The sequence below is a fragment of the Oryctolagus cuniculus genome, chromosome 3, assembly GCF_964237555.1.
Source record: "Oryctolagus cuniculus chromosome 3, mOryCun1.1, whole genome shotgun sequence".
Classification (NCBI taxonomy): Eukaryota; Metazoa; Chordata; class Mammalia; order Lagomorpha; family Leporidae; genus Oryctolagus; species Oryctolagus cuniculus.
The window spans coordinates 31531141-31552768 of record NC_091434.1 but is presented as its reverse complement, the minus strand read 5'-3'; the positions used below and the strand labels follow the sequence as shown (position 1 = coordinate 31552768).

The 21628-nt window shown below is 43.5% G+C and overlaps 1 protein-coding gene across 1 annotated transcript; it reads right to left on the bottom strand.

The window, feature by feature from the left end:
- Positions 1-943: 943 nt before the first annotated feature.
- Positions 944-21043, bottom strand: IDH1 (isocitrate dehydrogenase (NADP(+)) 1). Its single transcript, XM_002712618.5, has 10 exons — positions 20849-21043; positions 19831-19904; positions 16606-16743; positions 13860-14151; positions 9974-10079; positions 7933-8110; positions 6787-6938; positions 4019-4159; positions 3212-3374; positions 944-1885 (listed from the first exon to the last, which is right to left on the bottom strand). Exons 3-10 carry the CDS (start codon positions 16725-16727, stop codon positions 1795-1797), a joined length of 1245 nt encoding a protein of 414 aa, XP_002712664.1. The 5' UTR covers positions 16728-16743; positions 19831-19904; positions 20849-21043; the 3' UTR covers positions 944-1794.
- Positions 21044-21628: the final 585 nt, after the last annotated feature.

Sequence of the window (21628 nt, the reverse complement as noted above, 5' to 3'; positions counted from 1 at the left end):
AAGTCCCCCGTTCTGAAATCACCCATTCATTCAACTTCCTCATCTCAGAGACCATCTGGTCCTCTAGTCATTGTCTCTGCTTCCCAGATCTTCACCACTTCCTGCCTAAGTACTGCTCTAGCCTCCCAACTGGTGCCCTGCCTCAGTAGTTGTGCCCCCCGCACCACCCCCCACTATCATGAGTGCTATAAAATGAAAACATAATCATGTCCCGACTTTTTTTTTTAATGGAGTTATTGATGCTGTTTCTTTTTCTTTTTTTTTTTTTTAGACTTATTTTATCTGAAAGAGCTACAGAGAGAGGTAAAGACAGAAAGAGAGAGAGAGAGAGAGAGAGAGAGAGAGAGAGAAGGAGGTCTTCCATCCGCTGGTTCACTATACAAATGGTCACAATGGCTAGAGCTGAGCTGATCCAAAACCAGGAGCCAGGAGCTACCTCTGGGTCCCCTACACGGACGCAGAGGCCCAAGGACTGGGGCCATCTTTTGCTGCCTTCCCAGGCACAGCAGCAGGGAACAGGATTGAAAGCAGAGCAGTCAGGACTTGAACCAGCGCCCACGTGGGATAACAGCACTGCAGGCCAGGGCTTTAACCCGATGCACCACAGTGCCAGCCTCATTCCTACTTTCTTACGTCACCCTTGGCTCCCTGATAACTTACAAGATAATGCCTAAATTCCTTAGCATGTGCATTGAATCTATCATATTCTTTAATAACTCCTTAATTTCCTCTTTGGTAATCTTTCCTTTCACTGTAGCATAGATCTCTTAACTTTACCCTTCCATTTCCCCTCAGTAAACTTCTTGAGAGCATAGATTTTTTTTTGTTTATTTGTTTTCAAATCAAATTCCTATGACCAGGATGTAGGATGGAGATTGGCATGTAAGCAATAAATAAGTAATAAATAATAAATAAACAAATAAAAACTCAGAAGAGGTCAGCATTTAATTTGAATTAGCATTTAATTTTAATTAAAATTAACGTTCAGATGAAGAACAGGACTAGAATAGTGTTTAATATCAACTTCTGAGAAATCACATTTATATAAAAGAAATGATACAGGCTAGCAGAAGTCCAGCAAAAGGTGCAGCTTACATTATTGCACTTGAATGCAATATGCTTGTTAGGGTAGGGTAATACTCAGGCCAGACCAGGTCAAGAGCAGGAAGGGACAAACACAGAGGACAAACCTCTGGGTGGTATTTCTTGTGAATTCCGAACCCTCTAGTGGCCTGGAAGATATTCAACGTATTTGCAACATTCAACGAGATCTTTATAAAAACGGCTGCAGTGTTTTGACATTCACAGGCTTTGTTCTAATCAGATACAAGTTCGATGTACAGCTCTGCTTCCCGCAGGGCCTTCTTAACACCAAAGCCTCTCAGTGCCCAAGGTCATGGACATGAGGGGAAGGGGAGTGAACTTCTAGTTCACACAGATTTTAAGGAACAATACTGTGGCTATTGTTTACCCTTTCAAGCACTCTTGATTTTGGTCATTTATGTCAGAACATGAGAAAAAGTGACAGTGAATATGCATGATACTAAAATGATTCATAGGCTGCTAGTAGAAAATAAATTTTTTTAAAAAAAAAAGTCCCTTGCCACAGTCATGCAGGTGGCAATAATTGTACGAATAAGAAAAAGGCTGTAAACTTATAGAAAAGATCAACTGCAGCTTCTAAACAAATTACAAAGTTGATTTCACTTTTACCCTTGAGTGTTATACAGAAAAATGTAAACCTGTGGACCTAGTTATCAGAAAACTTTTATCCTCCTAAGCCCGGGTACCACCTTAAAGTTTGGCCTGAGATAGTTTTATCTTCAAGTTTTCTCCAAGTTTGTCCATGAACTCAAATGTATTCAAGTAGTCAGAGCGTTGCACACTAATAGGGGAGGAAAAAAAAGAAAAATTTAGGTTGTTTCTGACAGGGGATCAAGTGTAGGCAAATCCTAGAAATGCTATTCAAATTAAAATTCTATGTCCTTCTGAAAGAAAACTGACAAATGATAACAAGCTACAATCTGCAGATAATAACTGTGCTCAAGGCTCCTGGGACTGACCCAGGCTCAGGACCCAGGCTCCGTGGGCATCCTGCAGTGGGCAGTCATCCTCACACACTCACAGGAAGTTTCTTACCAGATAGCTTTGCCGGTGAAACTATCACCGGGTTTCAGTTTAGCCTAATATTAGTGAGACTAAACCCATCCCCCTTCTTCCTCATTCTTAAAACAAAACAAAATGAAACAAAAAACCACCCTATCTACAGTACAGCCTTGTCTTTACCCACTTTCCCATGGACTGTTTCATGTCCTTGATAAAAAGCTTTGATCCTGTTATTTCTCATCAATGTCTTATTTAAGAAAAACAAGACAATGGACTTGCTAACATCAATGCTGCTCTTGGGTGCCGATGCAACAGGCTACAGAGGTACTAGAGTGACAAGAATGTTTCAATACTATATTTTGCTGGATATTTAAGTTAAGAAACGTCACTGAGTAGATTCCCTTTCCTGTGGTATAGACTGACCCTAACTGAGAACTCTTGAGGGCAGATGGGTTAGGGACATAGCTTTAGTGTTCAACTCCAGCTCTGCTTTGAGAAAGGTGTCTCTGGTCAGCAGCTGATCTGATTCTCAGCAAACGTTTTCAGCAAAACCCTGGGCAACATATGGACCCTCAAGTATTTGATCATTACAGGTACTTAAGTAAGGGACTGTAACCAATTTGATATCTTACACTAGTGCTGCTTACTTTTCTAATCTATAAGTTAAAGAAAGTAAAGGGAATGAAATAGTCCCTGATGCCTTTTTGTTTGCAATTATCTATGATTTTCTTCTTAAGTTAAACAGAATCTTGTTTTTCAGTGATTACCAACTATTTAGAGGTCAGCAAGCTATAGCTTGGTGCATGGATTACATCTAACTGCAGCCTGGTATTGAACACAGAAGTCTGATTGGAATGCAACTACACCCATTCAGTGACTGCCTTTCTGCTACAACAGCAGAAACTTGAGTAGTTGTATAAGTGCAAAACATCCGTTATGTCCCACCAAGCCAAAAATGTTCCCTATTTGACAATTTACCAATAATGTCTGCTGATACCTCAATGAGACGATAAGAATTCATGTAATTTCAAAAAGCATTGATGTTTTGAGCCCAATGAGAATATGTGGCAATTTGACCATGGAGGTTAGGGCATCTGATACTTACTTGGGTAAACCTTTAATGCAAGCAGCCAAGTCCTTGGTCATGAAGCCAGCCTCAATAGTCTCAATACAGACTTCTTCCAAAGCGTTTGCGAAGAAGCTGAGCTCTTTATTGTTATCAAGCTTTGCTCTGTGGGCTAGCCCTCTGGTCCAGGCAAAAATGGAAGCTAAAAGAGGGGAGAAACATACCCAACACACACAAATTTCAATCATCCTGGTTATAGGGATTCCCAAATGTTTCACAGTGCCTCAAAACAGCACGGCTTTTTGTTTACATGATGGACTTCATTAGATGCTATCCATGTGGGCTAGAAGTTTTAGAATAGCTGGAAATATTTTACCAAACAGGAATGTTAAGAAAGCATATTTTCATGGTGTGATACTGGTGCTGAAGCTCAAGGTTTTTACTAACTTAGAGAAGGTCACAATCTTCTCTTGTCTATTTCGGTCTCCTCTTTCCAAATGTAATCTCTATATGAAGTGCTGTCCTTGACATCTTGTTGGAAGTATCTATCCATGTGGCTTTTAAGTTCGTAGCCTTTTCTGAAAGTCACCACACCAGAGGTAAAGGAAAACATTTACTGTCAATTTCTCTTTCAGTCATAGCCTCCCACATAACAGAAAAGCATATACAGTGTGTTCTGAGAAGCATATTAAAATAACTCATTAATAGAACACATCAGCTACTTGGTGATGACTTTGCATGCAAATCACTGAGCAGCTAAAGGGGACCCATCTGGGTTCCTCCGGAGATGTCCTTTGGAGAGTGTCCTCTGGTTGGGAGTCGACACAGAAGTCAGAATCATCTTACCAATGGGATTTGTGGATGTCTCCTGTCCTTTCTGGTGCATGCGGTAGTGACGCGTTACAGTCCCGTGGGCAGCCTCTGCTTCCACTGTCTTGCCATCTGGACAAATCAGCACACTGGTCATCATGCCGAGAGAGCCATACCCTGTAAGTGGCAGAGCATGAGGCATCGGGTTCAACTGCATGAAGAGCACTGGGTCTCTCAGACATGACAGTAAAGGACTCCGTCTTGACGGGCCTTGGTAAACATCAGCACGCGGAGTCATCTATAACTCTGCCCCTTTGCAGAAAGTGGGGTCCCGCTTCAGACCTGACTCAAAGGACCCAGAAAGGCTGATCGTCTTCCTTAGGAAAAAGGACCCAGGGTCTGACTGCCTGTATTCCATCCTAGTTTTGTGACTTCAAAGCTACTTTGGATCAGTTTTCTTGTAAAATGGGAATAAAAAGTACCTAATTCACTGAGTTATTGTGGGATTAAGATGAATGTGCACATGTTCATGAAAATAATATTTATTCATACTCTTTAAAATGGTATCTGGCACAGAGTAAGAACTCAGCATATTATTATTGTTATTGTTATGTGCAGATGCTCTGCTGTTCTGGGGAAATAATGATTAATGGGAGTTGTCCTGCCCTCAAGCAGCTATAAACTGGATGGAACTGGGGAGAAAAGGCAGGTAAAACCAGGTTGGAATGCTCCAAGAGCATCTCACTTGCCTTTCCTGGCTCTTCTTAACCACCTCTAAAATCTATTCTCTTCTGTGGTCTCCTATTACAATTGATTTCTCTTTTTTTGTTCACATGGTTATACTTGAATTCATTCAACAGCCATTTTCTCCATTTTTGCTACCTCTCAGGAATACCTGTAGGTTAGTAATATAAATTCACCACAAGCTGCTATCTTTTTTTGGCAGTGAGACTAAGTAGATTAACTAGGATTTTATCTTTCCTATACTTTTGGATTATAGTTAGAAATTTCTGTGTAGGATTTGTAGCTCCTTTAATCCTACCACGTCTGTCTGAGGCTTTGTAAATACTCCAACATTTACTGATTACAGAAGCTCAGAGCCCTTCCCATGGTAAGTTCATTTGTTAGTATTAGGAGACTCTAGCTGGTAGCAGTGTCAGAGCTGAAGACACAAATGAAATATCTGGGATGAGTCCCAAGTAGTTTACACCTCCTGAGAAGGAACTAGGAGACAACACTGCTGCCTGTTAATCTGTTTAGGTGCCTCGAGGTTACACTATCTACAGGCTCTGAACAGAGTCTTGGCTCCATGTCTCTTATCACTCCTACTACATTTCAGAATTCTCACTTCAAATTCCTTTAAACCTCCATAGCTTGATATGTATTTGAAATATATTTCTATATCCTCTCTCCTTATTGCCATGAGGACATCTCAAAATGTTGGAATGATTATGGCTCGTTTTCCAAAAACTGATTGCAAGGACAGTTTTCCTTATCCACCACGGAGTCTTTACAAAGCTACACTCCTTCCTCTGTTGCCCGTGCAGATAATTGTGAGGATGTTGAGAAACAGAAGGAGGGGGAGGGGAAAGAGAGTTATGCAACTCCTTTATCTGTTTAAAAGTTATCTTTAACTGAGCTGGTCTCAAACTGATAAGAGATGCTTAACTTTCTTAAGAAAAAGTAGTACCTCCTGGGGAAAGCAAACATAATGAAAGTTGGCATAAATACTCATCTGCTGATATTCAAGTCCATCTTAAATACTGTGGGTAACTGCAAGTGAATGGCAACCTTGTGTGGAGGAAGTCAGGGAAAGGAGAATTTCTGTTGCGTGGCTCTCACCCCTGGTATAAAGACCCTGGCTCCTGGAATTCTGTGAATGGTCCTGGATTTCTTTGCTCAATTCCTTTGTGTTAAACACTAAAGGAAAAAAAGCACTTGTTTTATTTAGTATTAGAACAAATTTCAAAGTTGGCAGAAGGGACATGATTAGATCCTGTTGCTAACCATGAATGAGTTCTTGAAAACACACCTGCTGCACCCAGACCTTTCACTTTACCCTTCTTTGCCTGGGTGCCCTGGTTTTATACATTTTCATCAGAGGGAAAATAAGAGTAGGGAAAGGGAGAGATTTTCAGATCAAGTATCTGGCTATCAGTTGGAGGCTTTAAAACTTAAAGCAGGGTAAAGGCTGAGAGAGAAACTGTGTTAACATCTAAGGCTGGAACCATGATTCCATCACCTCCTCTGTGACCTTGGGGATGGTCACTCCTCTGATCTGAGCTTAATTTTGTTTAAAATTTGAGGGGGGGGGGTGTGGGAGATGGGAGGGGAGGAGGGACAGAAAGAAAAAGAGAGGAGAAAGACAGAAAGAGAACAAGTACACCCATCCACCAGTTCACTCCCCAAATGCTTGCAATAGTTGGGGCTGGACAAGCTCCAGGAGGCACAGACTCAATCTAAGTCTCACACATGGGTGGCAGGAACCTGCTTACTTGAGCCACCTTTGATGTCTCTCGGGGTCTGCACTAGCAGGAATCAGGAGACAGGAGCAAGACCTGGGACTTGAACCCAGAAATGTTAATGTGGGATATGGGTATCTTAACTGCTAGGTTAAATGCCTACTCCCTGAACTTGTTTCTTATCTGTCAGATACAGGATGGGCCAGGATGCCTTGCAGCGGTAGCACTTCATGATTTACAACAAAGGGATATGAACTTCTTTCCAAACAGGAGAATCGCCCTGGAATGACTTAATGTTTCAGGCCAAGCCCCAACCTCCGCTTGGTCCTCAGACTCCCCTACCTTGGGCCACGGAGTCTGACTGCACATCTCCATCATAATTTTTACAGGCCCAGATGAAGCCTCCTTCTGATTTCATTGCTTGGGCCACCATGTCGTCGATGAGCCTGTGCTCATACCAGATCTTTTGGGCTTCAAACTGGGATTTGTACTGCCTAAGAAACAAGAAAAAATAATCAAAAAGGAGACAGGCTTTGTTAATGACATCATCTGCTTCTCCCAAAAGGGATGGGAATGGGGCTGGATACAGTACTCTTCAGTAAAAGCAGCACAGACTTGGGAATCTGGCAGGGAGAGGCTGAAATCCTTGTTCAATCATTTTCTAGGTATGAAACTCCAATTTGCCCATCTGTAAAAGTGATGCCACCTGCATTGCAGAAGTGTGAGAATCAAAGGAAACATAGTGTCCTAACTACTATTTTATTTTCCAGTTTTCAAATACTACAGATCAGATTCCTGAGACCTAACTTATTTTAAGGCTGTAATAAATGGAGGAAAAGAGACTATTCTGCTTGATATCATTATGGAAGCTAGATGTATTACAGGACAGTTTCTATGTGTAGCATGGACAGGTGGCAGAAAGAGGCACCAAATACCTCAGGGAAGATTTCTCACCTAAAATTTAAACAGTGGCCTGCACACTTGCACCTAAAGAAGTTTGCATCATCTTAAAAGTTAACACAGGCTCATCTTATGTGTTGATGAATCCCATGTTGTCATGAACTTAGACTGAAGTTCAAGTGATTATACTGAAGCAGTTTTAAATCATAACAACAGGCTTCAGAAAGAAAGGAAGTGGTCTTGAATCAAAAACTCACACAAATTGAAAAATTAGGACTTTGTATCACAAACAGAGTGCTTTTAGTCAAACATTAAACAATCCTGGCATTGGAAAACATTACTGTGGAGCCCTTATTTGAGAACGCATTTGCTTTCATTTTTTTAAAAATTTATTTGCAAGGTAGAGTGACACAGAGAGATGCAGGGAGATCATCCATTCACTGGCTCACTCCCCAGATGCTCTTTTCTTTAAGGGGTAGTGCTGATTTGTCCCAGAATCGAAGGGATAAAGAGATGCAGTGTCTCTGCCATTCATTTCAGCTTTCTTAAGAAGAAAGAAAAAGGGAAAAGAGAACTGTAGTTACTTACTTGTCATAAATCTCCTGAAAGATGTCTTTGAAACGTCCATCATATTTCTTCAGAATAGTGTTTTTGGTGCTCAGATACAAAGGCCAGCCCTTAGACAGAGCCATCTGGAAGGAACTGTGTGCAAAATCTTCAATCGATTTATCTTGATTGTACATCCCCATGGCAACGCCACCACCCTCTGTTGAGGTGAAACAATGAGAGGAAAAAGGAGGAAGGTAAATGGAGTATGGTTGTCATCAGACTAACATCATTCACGTCACAGCTTCCAGACTCAACAGGCCCAGGCAGGCTTCTGGTCTGAATATTCCACAAGTTCCCAAGGCACACAAAGGGAAGAAAGTCAGTTCTAGATTAGAACATTCTAACTTGTTTTCCAAAGGCAATAGAAATGAAATAACATGGCCTTTAGGATCCTGAACAAACTGAAATAAGAAAAATGATTGATGTGAACCAGAAGAGGAAAATAATTTTTTAAAAAATTTATTTATTTGAAAATCAGAGTTACACACAGAAGGAGAAGCAGAGAGAAAGAGAGAGAGAGAGGTCTTCCATCCGCTGGTTCACTTCCCAGTTGGCCACAATGGAACTACACCGATCTGAAGCCAGGAGCCAGGAACTTCTTTTGGGTGCAGGGGCCAAAGCACTTGGGCCATCTTGCACTGCCTTACCAGGCCATAGCAGAGAGCTGGATGTGAAGTGAAGCAGCTGGGTCTCGAACCGGTGCCCACATGGGATACTGGCACTGCAGGCAGCAGCTTCACCCACTATGCCATAGCACCAGCCCTGACAAATAATTTGGAATTATTTTCTACGTGTAGCCTAAATTTTAGGGTTGCACTCAATCTTCAGTCACTGAGAAAAATTTTCAATTTAAATACCGAATGAAGGGGACTAGGGCAGTGCCAGCATCCCATATGGGCGCCAGTTTTAGTCTTGGCTGCTCCACTTTGAATCAGCTTCCTGCTAATATGCCTGAGAAAGCAGCGGAGAATGACCCAAGCACTTGGGCTCCTGCAACCAAATGGGAGACCCGGAAGAAGCTCTGGGCTCCTGTCTTCAGCCTGGCCCAGCTCTAGCAATTACAGCCATCTGGGAAGTGATCCAGCAGATGGAAGATCTCTCTCTCTCTCTCTCCCTCTCTTTCTCTCTCTGTAGCTCTGCCTTTCAAATAAATAAATAAATCTTTAAAAAAAATACCAAAGGGAAATTCTCATAACTTCCTAGAGGATATTGAACTGGTCCTAATATAATTGGTAGAAATAATTATGCTTCATGTAATCACTGCTGTTTCACAATTCCTACTAGGTGAACTCTGTTTTCACTGAAAGGCAGAACTTGAACCCATGCCAATGCCTAGGGTTAACCTGAAAGGTGAATGTGAAAGGTACTGAAACCTGCAGAACTACATTTTATTAAGATGATATACTTAGAAGAGGCAAGGAAAACAATGTAGGTAAATGTTGAGGTTTTTGTTTACGTAAGTACTTTCAACAACTTTAAGAGAAGAGAAGAGGGCTCACTGGGTTTTTCGAGAACTTTTGGGTGGGTTTTTCCATAATGCACCTTAGAAGCAGCTGGACAGCTGGGGAAGAAAAGGCATAAAACAAATGTTCCACTTTCACAGGGTAAATACGCAGAAGGGCAAGAAGAAAATCTCAGCAAATGAATAATGCAATCATTTCCAAATATATAAACCCTACTGGAACAAAGGACAGGATTACATGACAAATCATTTGGGGCTACTGAGGTTTAATTTATACAATGTATGTGCAATCAATTCTTGTCAACATTCACTCTATACATAATGATCTCCTTGCCTTAACCTGTATATCTTTCCACATAAGTGGCTAACCTCTGTGTGCCTTTATGCCTTTATCCATGCTAGGAGAAGGCATGGAAACCAACTTTTTTATGTAGGTTGTGAGTTCTGCAGAGATGTTGTAAATTCAATCTTTAGGCATTCATAACAATCAAAAGTATTAATATTGTCTAAATCATTTGTGAACAGTAAAAGATATATCTTAGGATGATTCATACATACCTTCAAAGTTATGCACCAGGTATGTCACCTTCTGGGTCCCATCACTTGGCGTGTAGGTTATCTCTACTTTCCCAGGCCCGGGGACAACAAAATCAGTTGCTCTGTACTATTTAGAGGAAAAGAAGCATTAGGGAAAAAAAATACCGGAACAAGAATTATACAGAAAAGAATCACAGAATACAGAGCTAGAAGACACCTAGACAAACTGGGCATGGTAGCTCAACCTCTTCTTTTAAGAGATGAAGTTGAAGAGGTCCAGAGAATTCCCAAAGCTAGGTTCTGGGAGTGTACATTAGAAAAAAAATCAATAAAGGTTTTTAAAAAATTAAAAAAAGAAAAGGGATTGAGCATTTGGCCTAGCACTTAAGAAACCAGCTGTGATACCCACATCCTATAGTGGAGTGCCTTGGTTGGAGTCCTGGCTACAACACCGATTTTAGCTCTAACGGGTGCTCTGGGTGGCAGCAGGTAATGGCTCAAGTAATTGGGATGTTGCCACCCACATGGGAGACCTAGATTGAGTTCCCAGCTGGCTTTGGTCAGTTGTTGCAGGCATTTGAGTGAACTAGTAGATAGGAACTCTGTCTTTGCCTCTCAAATAAAAAAAAAAAAAAATCAATAAAGGGGCAGGTGTTCAGTCATGCCTGCATCCTATTATCAGAGTGCCTGCATTTTAATTCCTGGCTCTGGCTCCTGATTCTAGCTTCTGCCGATGTGTACCCTGGGAGGCAGCAGTGATGGCTCAAGTAGCTGGGTCCCTGCCACCCATGTAGAAGACCTGGAGTGAGTTCCTAGCTCCCAGCTTCAGTGCCTTTGGCATTTGGGGAGTAAACCAGCAGATGGGCTTGCACTGTCTGCATCTCAAAAAAAAAAAATCAAGAAATATTTATTAAGTGTCTACTATGTACATACAGTTTAAGCACTAATATAGAGAGGGCAGAAAATAATATAACGTACTTTCCCTTAGCAAGCTTGCAACCTAACAAAGAAGTACATAAGTGAGAAGCAATTAGAACTTTCAAATGTCACAGGGGGAAAAGACAAAATACATATATATATATATATATATATATATGCTATGGAACAACAGATAAAGAGAGATGGCCACAGCCTGGAGGTCAGGGAGGTCTTCTGGGAGGGGGATAATGATAACATCAGTGGTAGTACTAAAGATGATGAGATGGCAATTGTTTGCCCTCACTATGTGCCATGCACTTTATGTGCTTAACTTGCATCATCTCATTTGATTCTTACATCACCTTTACATGGAAGGAAATGTGATAGAGTAGAAATAATGCATCCAGTGTCAAAAGACTTGGGGTCTGGTACTTAGGATTTTCAGAGCTCAGTCTCTCCATGGTTATCATTGCTTTTAACACTAAGCTCAGGACTTGTTCACATGAAGCAGTCATTCTGGAAATAGCTGCAACAGATTAATGACACTTAGGAAACGGCTGTCCAGGGACAGCAGCCTCTCTCATAGGCCTGAGCTACTCTAGTGGAAAAATGTGTCTGGCACATACCAGGCATCCACAAGTCTTTGCTGTTTGTACTTTCTTCTTGTTCTTCTTTTTTATGAATATTTTCTATTTATTTTCATCTACCTGAAATATGGAGAGGGAGAAGAAAGAGAGGGAGAGGAATTGGGAGAAAGGGAGAGAGAGGGATCAAAATCTTCTATCCCTATCCACTGGTTCATTCCCCACATGCTCACTGAAGCTAGGCTGAAGCTTGGAGCCTTGGGTCTCCCTTGAGTGGCAGGTACCCAAGTACTTGAGCCATCATCTACTTCCACCCAGGATGTGCATCAAGAGGAAGCTGGATCAGAAGCAGAGTGGGCACTTGAACCCAGGTACTCTAAAATGGGATGCAAACATGGGCTTAACCTGCTGTGCCACAATGCCTACCCCTGTACCTTCAGGGACCTGGATTAGAATTTTTTCAGTCAGGCACCAGTAGCTGCCAGACATACCTACTTGTTTAGAGTAATACTAAGAACAGCTGGTAAAAGACTAGTCAGATAGCAATAGGTTAAACAGCCAGAATATTTCTGCATGTAAAGTCCTTCACTGTGGGTGGTATTTGATTCCCAGTTTTCAAAAGGAAGAAACTGAGGCACCAAAGCACCATTAATGTTTTGTACAGGTTTATGTGCATTTAAACTCTCAATGAATCAACCTCAAGTTCGGAATTTTCCACCTGGATTTTAACATACAGAATGGCTGTTCATCCAAATGAGTGACTGATGCCAAGATGATTACAGGTTTGTACTACTGTCACTAACACTCCTTGCCTGGGACTTTGGGAGGTATCTCTGGAGGGACTGGCCAAGACGAAGGGACAGATTGAACTCAAAGTGGGAGAAAGTTAACTGACTCCTCAAGGACTGAGCTAGTGACCTTGTCCTCAGGAACAGAGAACTATTTACCCTTGCCACACTGTCTGCAAGCGTGGTTGTGTGGAAGCCTCTGGATTTCAGTATTAGGAATTCCTGTTTTTAAGGTTCTAAGGCATAAGCTCCTTTTTACGAAACTGTCTGAAACAGTTTCAACACAGCATGGGATTTTGTTTGGTTGGCAGCTTTTCTGCTTAATTTGGCAATGAGCCTACTTGTACAGAAGTACAAAAATTGCACTTTTTCTCCAGGCCGAAAGGAATGCTTTAAAGGGATTGCTTTCGACTACTGAGTTTTTCCTTTTATCAATGAAGTGATCACGTTTAATAGAATCTTTGGTGGTTCTCGACCCTGCCTGTCCATTAGAGTCACTTGGGGAGCTTTAAGACGTCTGAAACCCAGGAAATTCAGGCTGGACTCAGGTGTTAGAATTAAAACACAGAAAGAAACAAAAGAGGCAAACAAAACAAAACAAAACAAAATTTAAAGAGCTCCTAATATGCAGCTAGAGTTGAAAGCCATTGATTGGGTTGGAGCATATGAAATCAGCAACATAAAAATGGCAGCAGTAGTGGCTGGTGCTATGGCATAGGAGGTTAAGCCTCCACCTGCAGTGTTCGCATCCCATATGGGTACCAGTTTCGATTCCTGGATGTTCCACTTCTGACCCAGCTCCCTGATAATGGCCTGGGAAAGCAGTGGAAGATGGCCCAAGTGTTTGGACTCCTGCACCCATGTGGGAGACCTGCAAGAAGCTCCTAACTCCTGGCTTCAGGTTGGCTCAGCTCCAACCACTGTGGCCATGTGGGAAGTGAACCAGTGGATGGAAGATCTCTCTCTGTGTCTATAACTCTGCCTCTCAAATAAATAAATAAATCTTTTAAAAAAGTTTTTTAAATGGCAATAGCATGTGGCGTAACCTAGCAAAAGGATAAAGGAAGAAAAACCATGTTTGGAAAAAAAATCACATGTGTTAAGATGGGTACCTATCTGTAAGTCTGTTTGTATTTACCTCTATCTAATGTTATTCACATCTGCATTTCTCAAATTTGCACTGCACTTAGGGCATAGACACCAAGATATGAGAATAAGACATGGGACTTCTGGGCTATGAAAAAAGAATATGAATACTGAATTATGACATGGGCCGGTGCTGTGGCTCATCAGATTAATGCCCTGGCCTGAAGTGCCGGCATCCCATATGGACACCAGTTCAAGACCTGGCTGCTCCTCTTCTGATCCAGCTCTCTGCTGTGGCCTGGGAAAGCAGTAGAAGATGGCCCAAGTGCTTGAACCCCTGTACCTGCATCGAAGACCCGGAAGAAGCTCCTGGCTCCTGGCCTTGGATTGGCTCAGCTCCAGCCATTGTGGCCAATTGGGCAGTGAACCATCGGATGGAAGACCTCTCTCTCTCTCTCTCTGTCTATCCTCTCTCTGTGTAACTCTAACTTTCCAGTAAATAAATAAATCTTTTTTAAAAAAATGACTTACTTGATCTCCATAAGCATGGCGGCCTATGATGATGGGTTTTACCCACCCAGTCACAAGCCGGGGGATATTTTTGCAGATAATAGCTTCTCTGAAGACAGTGCCACCCAGAATATTTCGGATGGTGCCATTAGGCGATTTCCACATTTGTTTCAACTTGAACTCCTCAACTCTCTTCTCATCCGGGGTGATGGTAGCACACTTGACGCCCACGTGGTACTTCTTTATAGCTTCTGCTGCATCCTTGGTGACTTGGTCATTGGTGGCATCCCGGTTCTCTATGCCTAAGTCATAGCTTGTGAGTGGGCAAAGTATAAATAAACTTTTTAGACACACTGATGGGTTATAATCTATGACCACAAAAGTAGTATGCAGAGCTTGTCACACAGAAAGTGAAGGTGCCAAACACATCTGTATCTGCCTGTTCTCAGTATTAGCATATCCTGAACACACAAGCTGGCTGCTAATTAAAAAAGAAGCCAAGGCTGGACAGCTGGGCCCTGCCCCCTGAGTTGCAGAGGGAAGCTGCCTATCAGGAAACTGAATGGCATCCATTGAACTCTGTCCCCTATCCCCCGTTCTATACCATACAGCGGCAATAACAGTGCCTGAGCAACCCTTTGGCCTAGTTTCCCTCCATATAATTAGCATACCAATGTATGCCTAGGCACCACCTAATTTTTCCCTAGTAAATATTGTGCTTCTCAAGTAAAGGGGGTGGAAGGCTTAAAGGGTTTATTTTGACATTAAAGGGGTGGGAGGATAGATGTGAGAGTTAATGCCAAAAATGTTAATGCTTTCCTCATTAATGCTAGTTAGTCATGAGGTGAACCTTCCCCTAATTCTTGTGCAAGTCTCTGTTCTGGAAAGAAGCTTGTAGTTTATTGGATAACTAACGTAGTCCACCAACTGCTGTGTATACACCAAAGAGACGTAACTTAATGCACACCAACACCCAGATTGCTGATTGTCACTTAGAGCTAAACAGATTTGGTTGTCCATGAGCATAGGAAGTAACAGCAAAGTTTTAGTGAAAGTATGTGATGTTTTATCAAAGTAGGAAAAACAAAATGATGTAACAATTTATTTTGATCTCCAAGGCTCTCAGAAGTTTTTCAGCTCTCAAAATTTGCTAAACCATTAATTAAGTCTAGATTTCTCTTTAGTTTTTGTGTCTTCCTTCCCTTAGGTATCCCAATTTATGACACAGAGATAGTAATCTTGACTTACTTGCAAATAAAAAAATTTCTTACTGCTTCAACCTTAGATAACTCATATAAATCTAACCAAGCCATGTACTTTCTTGTCTTCTTGCATAGGAAGTGCTGAATATCTACAAATGTGTAATCCCAGCTTCAACAAGAAGTGTTGTCAACAGTTTTCATGTTCTTTGGGACCACTTCTCATTAGAAGAATCTACCTACAAATTAGAGGGTTTTCTGCTTCTATGCTTAGCGTTTCTAAGAAAAAAGAAAGAATAAATGACCCGGACTACTATCTGGGCTACTCAAAAATAAAGTAACCATGTCATTCTCCTCAAAAAGAAAGTCAGCAATGATAGCAATTTTGGAACAACTTAAAACTTGATTGAGCTTCCAGGAATCCTCTAGTCTGCAGCCACTGAACTCTTCCTCCTAACAGCTCTCCTTTAATACTCCTATGCCTCCACAGTTAGGAGGCTCCAAACATCTTTGCAGTTATTATACAGGGTCCTGAATAATTTTGCAAGTTCAGCTACTGTCATATAAGTTCTGAAACAGTAGAGAGTCTGTAAAGTATTTCTTTTGCCCACTTGGAAGATGTTTTTATTCTTCATTTCCTATAATATGTCTGGCAAACCTCTGCAAGGATTTACACCCTACTATGGTTGCAACAGCTTAATTACTACTATGGTATCAGCAGCTTAAGTTTAGAACGATTAAAAAAGGTGTCTAACAACACCACGTGAATGAAACATCTACACCTATGCAAATAATAGGTCCTCAGGACACATTGTGAGGAAGAAGTCTAGGTTGGGCAAACTCACACAGCTGCCAATAGTTTGGCTGAAATGTGTTGCTCAACCTTTTACCACACTAGTTTTCAGCTTTTTTTACCCTTTTAAAAATTTCCTTTGCTTAGTTCCAATACAAAAAGAACATGAGCAAGTTTAGGAGAAACATGGGGAAAAATTGAGAGAATGACATAAAGACTTTTACATCTGTCCTCAAACTCTTTAAATGCAGGGCAGAGGAAAGCAGATGATTTGAGGGAACTTCTGTTGGAAGGTAGGGTTTGATTAAATATATGTAAGGGTTCTTTCTGTGCTATAACTGTACGAAAAGGCCAAAAGGCACAGAAAGAAAAGGAAAAAAGGCCCGTTCATTAATTAAGTAGAGTGACAGAAAAATGAGCTTGAAAGGACAAAACTGTGTTAATTACATTAGTTCATTTGATCTTAGATGTCTATTTTTTTTCCCCTTCCACAAATAATGCATTGTGCTATCTTGGCTACTGATTTACTACAAATAAAACTTTCACAAGAAATGGAGTTGGTTAAAAAAGCCTGACGCTCACTTTGTTCCCCTTAGAATTCTTGATTTCGAAATAATTCATTTTTCTGATAATAAAATTCATCTGAATATATGAAGGCTAAAAGAAAAGCTTTCTTCATAAACTGTAGCTACATCCATGTAAAAAGGCTAACTGTACTTTGAAATAACTTAGACTATATTATCTAAATTTGCCAGGTATGTGGAGGAGTCATTACCTATGCAGATCCAATTCCACATAAGGATATATAAGTTTCTCTTTAATCAATTCCCAAATAATTCTTGTCATTTCATCTCCTTGCATCTCAACCACAGAACCGCCATGGATTTTTTTGGACATTTTGACGTCTATCAACCTAAAAAGAGAAAGCAATAAAATGTATGCTTTGTCATTTTATTTCATTATAAAGTAGAAACGAAATGTAAACTGTGTGATGATTGCTAAAAGAACAATTCATATTAGTAATAGCACAGATGCATTAAAAGCAAGTGACAACAATCACATTTACCATTAGAATTGTGTACCTTCTCTTTACAAAGCGTTGTTAACTTGCTTCAACTGTGATTTCAGCGTCAGCCCTCAGAACAACCCTATAAATGGAAACTACTTTCCCATTTTACTTTCTGAAGAGAAAAACAGCTTGCCTAAAACCGTCTCACTGGAGTGAGGGGACATGCCACTGATCATGCCATCATTACTCTGGTCTGCCTTAAGAGCAGAGATGGCTTACATCATCACTCTCTGTGATGATTTCCACACCATCATGCTGATTTGAACACTTCTGTCCAACCCCTCACTTTCTGGGCCCTTGAGATTAGCAGGATGAGTGAGTGCTAGTATTTCGCCTCATTTAAGAGGCTACTTTGGTGACAATAACTACCTCTCAGAAAGTTCACCTGGTTCTTGTGACTCATAGTCAGGAAAACATTAAGACTGAAAGATGAAGATTTCCTGGTGGAACTATGCTTTTTTGGGGGGACACAGACATTACAGATATGGAGCTAAAAATAGAAATGACTTCTCCATTGGAGGTACCTGTATACAGTTGTAGAAGTGCCAATGCCCAGGCCCTGGGCATGTTCCTGCTGTGTTCCTAGGTACCCTAACTCCTAGACCAATCCTCGGCTTGTCAAGAGCAAGGGTAAGATAGAGAAGCAGCATTTTATGGGTAGAAATACAACTTTTAAAAAATGAAGTGGAGGAGGGGGTAGCAAATTCAAATCCATCTGACTCCAAGAAAGGCCAAGGGTGTGCACACTGTGGAAAAAGTGTCAACTGTGAGGTTTCTAATGAGGCCATGTCCTGTGCTTACTCCCCAAGAGGCAGAGGAGGGCCTGGGCCCACAATAAGCCTTGGTTTCTTCTCATGAGTCTAAAGGGAACTTTTATAGCAGCACAACTGCAAACTGCTTTCAACTGTAAGTTATAGGTGAGGATTGTACAAGTAGGCAGAGTGAGCTTTGAAAAAATCATTAGCTAAAAAGACTAAAACAGTCTCTCTTGAAAAGATGGGTTAAAGTAATTTGGTCTTTAAAAATGAACAACTAGACAGTAAGCCTCAGTGTTTTCTAACAAGCCAGGATATATTCCTAACCTTTAAGCCCATTTTCATTTCCCAAATTTGTAATTCTAGAACTTTATTTACAGTAGTTAGTGTCTAGGCTCCCTAGACCATTATTGAGGAATGTTCTGGAACTCAACTAGAATAAAAGGAATGAACTGGTATGGATGAATCAATTACTTCTCAGTAATTTCAAGTATAATTTATAGTACAGTTTAAAGTACTACGGTCATGCTTAATCAAACTGTCACACCTATCTTTGTTTTAAAACAAGCAAACAAACAACAAAAAAAAAGCCAGGCAGTAAATTTATCTTGGCCTTGATACCACATTTCTGTAGCCACATTCCTACGTAGTATTACGCAACAGTTATGACTTGGCTATTTTTCCTTCAGGGCCAACAGTTACAACTTGGTGATCCAGCAGGGTACTCACAAGTGACAGTATGCTTTTGGTTCAGTTATTTCCTTCTCAGTGAAAGCAAACGTAGTCTCTGCAATAATCTTTCTGTATCTTATAATGCATAACAAACATTTCAGGTTTTTCTCACATTATTTACACACAATTTTTTGCAGATTTTAAAATGACTTTTTAAACTAAAAAAGTGAAGTTTTATTATTACCTACAATTTACAGCATTATTGTATGCTTCTGGGTTTCATTTCCAGGGGATGGGCTATAGGCCCCACCAGATTCACTTCTGCACCCTTGCCCTTCTTATTTTCTGTTTCCACCTCAACCCCAACTTCTGAAGGAAGGGCTATCCCAAGCCTAAGTCACCAATTCATTGAGACTGAAAGCAGCTGGATTCCAATCGCCTGGCATACTTGTGCAATTCTAGAAAAGAAGCCTGGAACACTATAGAGTAGTTTAAGAAAAAAAGAACCACTCGCCCCAGTTAATTTTATTTTCATCAACCTCAGGTTTTTAGCTATTTTTTTTTAAGATTCATGTTGCATTTATTTGAAAGGCAGGGTTACAGGGAGAGAACGAGAGACAGAGAGAGAGAGAGAGACCCTACATCCACTGGTTCAGTCCCCAAATGGCTGCAAAGGCCAGGGCTGGGCCAGGTTTAAAACAGGAGCCTGGAACTCCTTCCAGGTCTCCCATGTGGGTGGCAGGGGCCCAAGCACCTGGACCATCATCCACTGCTTTCCCAGGCACACCAGCAGAGAGCTAGATGGGAAGTGAAACAGTTGGATCTTGCACTATCGCCCTTATGGGATGCCAGTGTCACAGGCAGAGGCCCCACCTGTGGCTACACCACAACACTGGCTCCCAGCCAGGTTTTTCTTTGTTTGTGTGTTTGTTTTGCTTTTTTTTAAAAGCTCAGTTCAGGAGCTACAATAATTGGTGAGCAGATAGTCTCCTGCAGAGAAGACTGGACAAAAAAAAAAAAAAAAAAAAAAAAAAAAAAAAAAAGCTGTGGCAATTTATTGTTGGAAATGCTCCAGACACCCTCTCGCAGTGCCTAGGCCTGCTCCAAATAGCAATGGAACGCAGTACCCCGTTTGGCACGTGGGTTAAGTCGCTGCAGTCACAGCTTAGCATGGCTGCATCACATCCCAGAGTGCCTGGTTCGAGTCTTGGCTACTCACTCCCAATTCGGTTTCCTGCTAAAGCGCACCCTGGGGGGTTGCAGCAAGACCTCAAGTCCTGCTGCACCACGTGGGAGGCCCTGATGGAGTTCCAGGCTCCTTGCTTCAGCCTGGCCCAGACCTGGTTGTTGCGGGAATTTGGGGAGAGAACCAGCAGATGGACAATTTCTGCCTCTCTTGATTTTCACAGAAAATGAAAAACAAACAAAAATTTTCAATACAAAAACACAAAACCCTCAGTATTTCCACATCAAGGTAGAGAAGGGGGAAATTACTAATTCTCACCTCTGCGGCGGGTCAGTTTCCGGCGACCCCGGCTTCCCCCGAGCTCACAGACTTAACCGAATGCAGCTTCTCTCCTAAAACAAAAACCACAGCAACCAGGCATTGAAAGCCGTCCTTTACAAAGCACCTCCGCCTAGAGCGTTCAGCTGTTTTCAGAGCTTGGGGGGCCCCCGGCAGGATTTATCCGGTTTGAAGTATAGCGCCCAGCGTGAGACCACCGCAGAGCGCAGGCGGAGGCCCTTTCCAGATAAAGGGCAAGGCGCTGCCCGCACACACCAGGGGTGCGCCCCGGGGCGTGTCCTGCTCGCCGTCCCTTAGCGGATCTCGGGCTTGCCCGTCCTTGGGTGACGCGGCCGCCCGCAGTAGGCTCTCGGCCTGCAGGCCTCCTCCTGGTGGCCGCTGTGCGAGAGGGCTGCGGCCAAAGCGGGCTCGGTCCCTCCCCCCGGGGCTCCACGCCCGCCCCTTGCCTCCCGGGGGCCGGGACCTTTAAACCCCAGGCACCCGGAGCCGGCTGAGGCCGACTGTGCGTCCCTCCCAGCCCCCAGCGGCCCCGGGTGGCCAGGCGACGGTTCCTCCGAGGGACGCCCCCGGGCCGCCCGAGGTTGGCGTCCACGCCCAGGTCCTCGGCTTGCACCGTTCGCATGTTTGCCGCCTCAGACACGCACACTTCGCCTTCCTCGCGTCTGGGCGACTCCGCCACGGCTCGTGGGCGGGTCTGCTGTTTCACTCGTGATTGCATGCAGCGTGCCCCGCAGCCCACTCTCTCCCTCTCCCGCCTGGGGCCAGCCCTGCCACACATCCAAGGCTCCATCATCCTCTCCCTCCCTCAGAACCCTTTGCTACGCACGATGCTCTGACCGGTTCCCGTTCCTGCACCCAGGCCTAGCCGCTGAGTTCTTCCCTGAGCACCCAAGATCGAGCCGAAGACTTCCCCCTTTTTCTCATTTCAGCTTTCCAGGGAACTAGAGCCTCCCCCAACAGCCGGGGGCCGGGGCCGCCCCTCGAAGCCCCGGGTTACCTGCACCAGGACGGACGCTGCCGACGAGCCGGGGGCGACAGTCACTTGCACGCTCCGACTCACCGGCGACCGCAACCGGGCCCCAGCTATTCCAGCTCCTGACACCGACTCTGCACAGACCAGGGACCAGAGGGCGGGTCCCGGCTTTTCCTCTTCCAGGCTTTTGTCCCCTCCCAGGCCCCGCCCCCTCAGCCCACCTCCCGGAGCCCCGCCCCCGCCGCCTGGCCAGTCGCGGCGCGCCGACTCCGCCGGAGTGGGCGGGGCGCGGGCCCGAGGCGTGGGGGCGGGGCCCGCGGTGCGGGGTTCCTCGAGCCGCTGAGACGCCGGGCGGCTGTAGCGCCTGGGGTTCGACTCGGAGTCCCAGCCGCGGTGGGGCGCGCATGCCACCTGCAGGCGGGAAGCGGGGCGCGCTTCAGCTTCGTTAGCATCGAGGGCTCGGGGGAGCGAATGCTCCGGTCGGCAGTGCAGATGAACGAGGGACCGAGAGCCCCAGACCTTGGCACCTCGGCGGGTGCCCCTCCCGGCATTCTCGGACGTGTCGGGGAGTGGAATACGCTTTGGAAGAAGGTGGAGTGCTCCGCGGGGCGTGGGGTCGAGGTGGGGGCCTCGGCGCTGCTAGAGTGCGTGGGATGGGGCGATCAGCCGCGCTCCAGTAGCTAATTCCCGCCCCCACCGGTGACCACGTCTCCAGTGCTACTGTACCACAAGTCCAGTCATGACCACCTGCTAGAAATAAACGCGTTCGTCTTTTGCCTCGAAGATAATGAAAAGGACTATTAT

Coding starts and splice junctions, on each gene's coding strand:
- IDH1 (XM_002712618.5), bottom strand. CDS start 16,727: ATGTCCAAAAAAATCCATGGCGGTTCTGTGGTTGAGATGCAAGGAGAT. Junction 4,160..6,786: donor GTCAGACTCCGTGGCCCAAG/GTAGGGGAGTCT, acceptor TGCCACTTACAG/GGTATGGCTCTCTCGGCATG. Junction 1,886..3,211: donor TGCATTAAAGGTTTACCCAA/GTAAGTATCAGA, acceptor CTCCCCTATTAG/TGTGCAACGCTCTGACTACT.